The 7,266-nt window shown below is 42.4% G+C and overlaps 1 protein-coding gene across 4 annotated transcripts in view; it reads right to left on the reverse strand.

Moving 5' to 3' along the window:
* CUNH11orf49 (chromosome unknown C11orf49 homolog) overlaps positions 1-1,624 on the reverse strand; it is a 189,536-nt gene extending 187,912 nt beyond the window's left edge. For 2 of the 4 annotated variants that reach the window (XM_013061718.2, XM_013061717.2), the window contains exon 1: positions 1,268-1,398. In XM_013061718.2, the coding sequence (XP_012917172.1) occupies positions 1,268-1,313 (46 nt within the window). In that variant the 5' untranslated portion in view covers positions 1,314-1,398. Of the gene's footprint in view, positions 1-1,267 lie in introns of all 4 variants that reach the window. The other 2 variants (XM_004763113.3, XM_004763115.3) reach the window with 2 other exon arrangements.
* Positions 1,625-7,266: the final 5,642 nt, after the last annotated feature.

A 7,266-nucleotide genomic window follows, 5' to 3' on the forward strand; every position in this document is an offset into this window, starting at 1 on the left:
ATTATTCAGTGATAAAAAAAAATGGGCTATCAAGTCAGGAAAAGACATGGAGGGCCTGAAATGCATACTGTTAAGTAAACAAGCCAGTCTGAAAAGGTTACATCCTGTATGACTCCAACTGTATGACATTCTGGAAAAGTAAAACTTCACAGTCAGTCAAAAGGATCAGTGGACACCAAGGGTTAGGGGGCAGGAAGAAGGATGAATGGGTAGAGGGCAGAGGATTTTTAGGGCAGTAAAGCTACTCCACATGATACTATAATGGCAGGTACATGACCTGGAGAATTCAAAACCCGTAGAATTGTACAACACAAAGAGTGATCCCTAATGTAAAACATGGACTTCGTTAATAACAATATATTAATATTGATTCATCAGTTGTAAGAAATGTACTACCTTAATGGCAGGTGTTAATCATAGGGGAAATTGAGTGAGTGGTAGAGAATAGATGGGAACAGCTCTATGATAGCTGCTCAATTTTATGTAAACTTAAAATTCCTCTAAAAAAAATAAAGTCTGTGATTGTTTTTAAATGTATGTGCATAGTTGTATGTATACACACACACACATACATCCTCTTTTCACCCGGCAAAGGCCTTACACATCGAAGGTGCTCAATAAAGTACTACAGCTACTGCCTCAGTGATCAAGAGCTCAAGCTCTGGAATGAGCAGATTAGCTCCTGATTCCAGCTCTACCATTTTCTAGCTGTGTGGCCTTATTTACCCAAGTCACCTCTTTAGCCTCAGTTTCTCCATCTGCAAAATGGACAAAAAACACAGTAGTTCCTCCTGGGGCTGTTGTGACGATCAATTTTAAAAGTGCACACAAAATGCTTGGCATTGTGCCTAACGCCAAAGAAATGCTCAAACATGTTAGTGGCCGCTGTAAGGGGAAAATGATGGTTCACAGAATGACTGAGTTGGCACTTCGGGTTCCAAGGTTACTCCACCACCAGCATGATCTATAATATTCCAAAAGGGCCCCCAAACTCTCAGCTCCAACCTATCCCACTTCGAACACAATCCACATTGCCTGAGCCCGCACACCTCACACGCCCTTTGACCCCCAACGCTGTTTTCCCCCTGGCTCGGCCTTGCACTTGCAGGCCCCGGAATGCCCGCCTCCCCCCCTACCCCGCCCTTCCCGGCCCCTCCCTATTCCACCCCGACCCCCGTTCCCACTCAGCCCCCTCCCCTCCTCCTCCCCAGACCCGGGCCTAATCGTCGGCTCTTCTTTCCTTCTGCGAAGCTGAAGGAACTCCTACCCAGATACTCGTAGTCCGGTAGGGCTAGGCGCTCGGGACTCAGCATCCTTGGACCAGGGTAGCTTCCAAGCTCCAGCACTCCGGCTTCCGGAACCCGGGTCGCCGGCTCTCTTCCGTTGCCACGGCAACCACGCGGCGGGAGGAGGCGGGAGGTGGAGGGGGGTGTCACGCAAACAGTCACCGTATCGCAACCCGAAGCTGGCCACACCGGTTCCGGCAGCCGTCGCTTCGCGGCGGTGGAGGTTTCTGAGCACTGCCATTCTTGAGGAGTTGGTTTTAGAGGAATTTGAGGTGGAGCATTCTTTGGAATCTCTCACATTTCCCGGTGTCGAAAAAGGACTGCGAGCCCTCCGCGGGCGCAATTTCTGAATTTCATAACTACGATTCCTACTTTGTACAGCTGTTCCCCTAACTCACAATAATAGCTCCCACCCCTAAATTCCCATAAACACTTAATGTCCCATGACCTATTTTTATCTCTTTATTATTTACTGTCCGAAATTGCTACCAAGGGCTTTTGGCACACACAGGCGTGTGTTTTGGCTGCTCTGTGAGGTCAGGGATGTGTCCTTTCTATGTCCAGGCTGGACACGCAGAAAGTGGTTATTAAATCCTCTACGAGTTCACTGACATTTCCTCTCAAATTCCTCTTTATCTTTAGTCCCTCCTTCTACCCCTATCCCTTACTATTTGATATCCTTCCCAAGTGTCTTTCTTTTTTCCCAACAAGACACTTCACTTCTTGAAGGGATGGGGAACACAAGCGAATGCACATTGGATTTTTTTTTTTTTTCTTCATATGCCTCATTGTTCACTTCTCTTTTAAGAAGGCAGGGTGTGAATTGGTTTTTAACGTCCCGGATCTCCAGATTATTCTTTTTGTTTCTCCTCACTCCCCACAACAGGTTAGTGATCTGTAGTTCCTGTTACAGTTGAAACCTACTGGAAAAGGCCACTCTATCCTCGCTTGTTAAGTTAGTTCCCACAAAGTGAGAGCAAGAAAGAAGGAGGAAAAGCAGGAAGGAAAAAAAGAAAGAAATGAAGGAAAGAAGAAAAGGAAAATCATGCTATCAGAGGAAGGACTGTGAAACCAGCGGACCACCTACACTGGGAAGAAAGGGAAAGAGGAGCTTCTTTGCTTTGTGTCCATGGTCTATTCTTAGTCTTCTTCGGCAGGAGCTTCAAACCTCCTAATTCTCCCTTTGCCTTAAAATTGTATATGTCTTATTTCTAGGCTCCCATGAGTCACTCTGAGTTTGGATGTGGTAAGGATAAAGGGACAGAGCCAAACTAGAAGCAGCATTTATCTCGAGGTAATGAATTTACTAATTTGGTATTTAATGTCAAGTCCTGCAAATTTGATTAAAATATTTGCTTTCTCCCCCCCTCTTTTCTTCCTCCACTCTTGCCTCCTGCGCCGTCCCATTGCTGGCCTTGCCCCCGCCCCAGTGCCGCTTGAGGGTGTGGAAGTTTCATAACTTTCACACCCGTGGCTTATTACTATATTATTAATAAAATAACGGGATAGTAATTATTAAGGACTACAATTTCATTTTATTTCCAAGCAACCTGAAGCTATTTGCAGATCATTTTATTTGTCCTCATAAAAACTTTCTAAGGCACTTCCTTTTTTTAAGCAGGGAAACTGAGGAACAGGTCAGGAAAATGACTTGTCTAGCATCATCCAGCCAACTGGTGGGAGAGCTAGAACTGGATCTCAACTATCCCAGCCTCCAGGCTAGTGGTCTAACCACTAAACCACACAGCCTCTTTTTTTAGGGTTTGTTGGCTTGGTTTTTATTTATTTATTTTTACTTTTGCTCTGCCCTGACAGTAACTAGAAGCTCCCAGATAAAAGAAGAGAATTTCAAGTCCAGGCTGAACATTTGACATCCTCTTATTTGTGGAGCATTATCCTGGGACTTGGAGGGTGCTGCTGCTGGGATCTGTGTGGTGGAGCTGGGAACCAGCCCCAAGAATATAGCTTTGTTTGGGCATTAACCCATTTGCGGTTATAATAATGATAAGTTTCAGCACCAGTGGCGCCCGACTGTTAATGACTCAAAGAAAGCTAAATAAGAACAAGATGTCATCTCTGGAGCAATTTGTAGCTTTTTCCTACAGCTCCATCCCTTCCATAAAAATCCTAAGGACCCATATATTTAAAGTCAGTCTTCCACTCTTAATGTCTTCAACAGTCTATTGAGGAAGAAAAGGGTAGGAGGTTGCTAGACTAAGGCTTCAAGAAAATTTGAGGTTGCACAGAAATAACAGGTAGCCTTACTGGGGTTAGAATTACAGACTGCTTGCATTTTTCTTCTTTATACTTTTACATATTCTCAAAATTTTCTATAATAAGCATGTATTAAAACTTGAAAACAAACAATAAATGACATGAAAGTTTTTTTTAAGATTTTTTGTTTGTTTGTTTATTCATTTGAGAGAGATACAGAGACAGAGAGAGCACAAGTAGTGGGAGAGGCAGAGGGAGAGGGAGAAACAGACTCTCCGCTGAGCTGGGAGCCTGAAGTGGGGCTCAATCCCAGGACCTGGAGATCATGACCCAAGCCAAAGGCTGATGCTCAACCACCTGAGCCACCCAGGCGCCCCTTGAGAGTCTTTTAAAAATATGTATTTTTAAGTAGGCTCCATGGGCCCAGCCAGTATAGATCCCAACACAGGGTTTAAACTTACAGTCCTGTGCTCAAGACCTGAGCTGAGATCAAGAGTTGGATGCTGTGGTGCCCGGGTGGCTCAGTTGGCTAAGCAGCTTCCTGCAGCTGAGGTCATGGCCCCAGGGTCCTGGGATAGAGTCCCATGTCTGGCTCGCTGCTCAGCGGGGAACCTGCTTCTCCTCCCCTCCTTGTGCGCTCCCTCTCTCTCTCTCTCTCTCTGGCAAATGAAGAAGTAAAATCTTAAAAGAAAAAAAAAAGAGAGAGAGTTGGATGCTTAACTGAGCATAAAATATTTTTAAAGCAGAAGTGATGACCTTCCAGATAGTATTTGTTTTTCCCAAGAAGGAACAGCTACTTTTAGATTTCTCTTCTGCCACATGTATCAGAATACATGATAACAGATTTTCGCCACACCTCAGTGGCAGAGGAAACCTCTTTAGTGAAACATACACAACATGGGTCTTAAGAAGAGTGGAAATAGGGGCGCCTAGGTGGCTCAGTGGGTTAAAGCCTCTACCTTTGGCTCAGGTCATGATCCCAGGACCCTGGGATCAAGCTCCGAATTGGGCTTTCTGCTCAGCAGGGAGCCTGCTTCCCCTCCTCTCTCTCTGCCTGCCTCTCTGCCTAGTTGTGATCTCTTGTCAGTCAAATAAGCAAATAAAATCTTAAAAAAAAAAAAAGAGTAGAAATACACGAGCGATGTTAGAGACAGGTGTTATTGTGACCCCCTTGAATGTTAAGGAAAGAAAAAAATGTCAGCTTTCAATTTAGATAGGTTTTCAGATTCTCAAATTACTATAACATATTTCTGAAAATGTTATCTAAACAAATAATCATCCAGGTAAACAACTAAGTCAGAAGGCAACGCCACAATCCTGAATATAAACAAGTGATATAAAATTGGTCAAAGCATAGTGAAGGCGTGACATGTGAAAGTCATTACTACAACACAAGGAACAGAAACATCAAGCTCAAAGCAATCAGAAAAACACCCACAAGAGAGGATATGTGGAGACAGCAGTTTATCAGATTATAATTCCTAATTATAAGGAGAAAGTTAATAGACATTTCTAGCTTTGTAGAGGACCTATGAAGAGATTGTTAGGGAAGAAATTTCTCCCTGGAATTGAAAACTCCAGAAAAGCAAACATAAAGATACTAAATAGTTTTAAACTTCAAGGAAACAATAAGGAAAGAAAAAAATGCAGGCTGAATTATTGCTACAAAATAGGTTCAAGAAACTAGGACAAGCTTTTATCGACTCATCAAGCAGAAAAGATGCTAAGGGCAAAGTAGCTACTAAGAAATGCAGGTCATGAAATTCATGCTGAGCTCCTGGGCTCTTCTTAAAAGACTTATCTTCCATGAAAGCAAAGTAGAAACTAAGTGTGATGCCAGTGTATGGGATTAACATGTTTAAAGTAAAAAATGCTATTTACAGACAAGACATTTTGAACTGCTACAAGCCAACAATCCAGAGATCTGGGAGAATTTGCAAAGAAAAAAGAAAATGTTCACAAACTCTTAGACAGTTAAAAATAACTAAAGCATTACAATAAAGTGGTTAGGAAGACATGGCTTAAATTGAACCAGAGCTCAAAGGTGATTATAGACTTGTACCTTCTTGTTATACTATATTTTCCAATGCTGTAGAAAAAGTTGGGAATTATAGTTTCATATAGTTTGAAAGGGAAAAAGATTTTCTGATTCTTCTTGGTAGCCCACAAAAATTAGCTCTGCCTTCCTCAGTCTTCAAGTATGCACCTTGATAAACATTTATGTCATTAAAAAAATTCTTTGAACTCTCCTACTAGCTTGTGAGTTCCTTGAAGGCAGAGACAGTGTTCATTCATCTTTAAATTTCTAGTGTCTAATAGAATAAAGGCCCGTGAAACAGAATTTTTTCCCCTCTAGATTAAAAGCCTAGAAAATGACGGCCATCCAATCCATGGGATTTATGGTTGCCTCATAGGAACCAATTCATGAAATAAATTCATTAAACAAAAAGGCCAGCAAAATGCAAGACTTCATTGAGAAGAGCATTAAAAATCAAATAGAGGGGTGCCTGTTTGGCTCAGTTGAATGAACATGCAATTCTTGATCTTGGGGTCATGAGTTTGAGCCCCATGTTGGGTGGAGATTACTTAAATGAATAAACTTTAAAAAAAAAAAAAAAAACAGGGACACCTGGGTGGCTCAGTTGGTTGAACAGCTGCCTTCGGCTCAGGTCATGATCCCAGCGTCCTGGGATCGAGTCCCACATCGGGCTCCTTGCTCCGCAGGGAGCCTGCTTCTCCCTCTGACTCTGCCTTCCACTCTGTCTGCCTGTGCTCGCTCTCGCTCGCTCTCTCTCTGACAAATAAATAAATAAAATCTTTAAAAAAAAAACACACAAACAGAAAGCATTGGCATATCCTTCCTAGATCTAAATACTGTGTGTGAAAGATCACCATATATTAAGAAATGCCCAGGAAAAAAAAAGCAACTAGCTCAAGAAAAGGCATACAGATTATGCTGCAACAGATTAGTTCAGGAGGATGAGAGGAAATATACTAGGAATCATTAAATAAACTTGAGATATGATTTGGAACTTCCCAAACTTTAGAATCTTAGGACTAAAAGCTTCAGTCTCTATGTCTATTCTTTTCCTTCAAGCCATCCCTAGATTGTTACAAGAGTGTATTGTCCTAAAACTCAAATCTGACCTCATTACTACCTTCCTTTAAAAGCATTGCTGACTCACCATTACTAGGATGAAGCAAAATTCCTAAACAGGCAGACAATGCACATCCTTTCACAATCTGATACCAACCTACCTTTCTAGCCACCTTGCCATTCACTCTTCCCTACGTACTTAATAATCCAGCCATACTTTCCTACTCATTATTCCCAAACACACTGAACTCTTTCCCACCACCTTGCTTTGGTATAACTTCTTTCTGCCTAGAATGTACCTCTCCCACATTTTCTGCCTAGTAAACTCTTACACATCCTATAAGACCTAAGCTAAATGCCCTGACCCTGGGAAATCTTATCTAACTTCCTAAATAAAATAGGATAAAGGCCGTGAGGGAGAACAGGTAACTTTACGCTGATAAGATGACGTTTTGCTGAGGCTGGGATGCTGAGCTGAAACTAGCCTTGGAAGGGTCTGGGGAAACGGTATTTTAAGTTAAAAAAAGACAGCTCATGCGAAAATTGGAAGAAATGTTGCAGAGCTGAAAGAAAGCCAGTATGGCCAGAGCAGAATGAATAAGGGGAGAAGTGGTCAAAGTAGCAGGCAGATTCCAGGTCATGAAGGATCTTGAAGTCCACATGAGAAGC

Source organism: Mustela putorius, unplaced genomic scaffold (genome assembly GCF_011764305.1).
Source record: "Mustela putorius furo isolate JIRA1106 unplaced genomic scaffold, ASM1176430v1.1 tig00003859_pilon_pilon_pilon, whole genome shotgun sequence".
NCBI classification, from domain to species: Eukaryota; Metazoa; Chordata; class Mammalia; order Carnivora; family Mustelidae; genus Mustela; species Mustela putorius.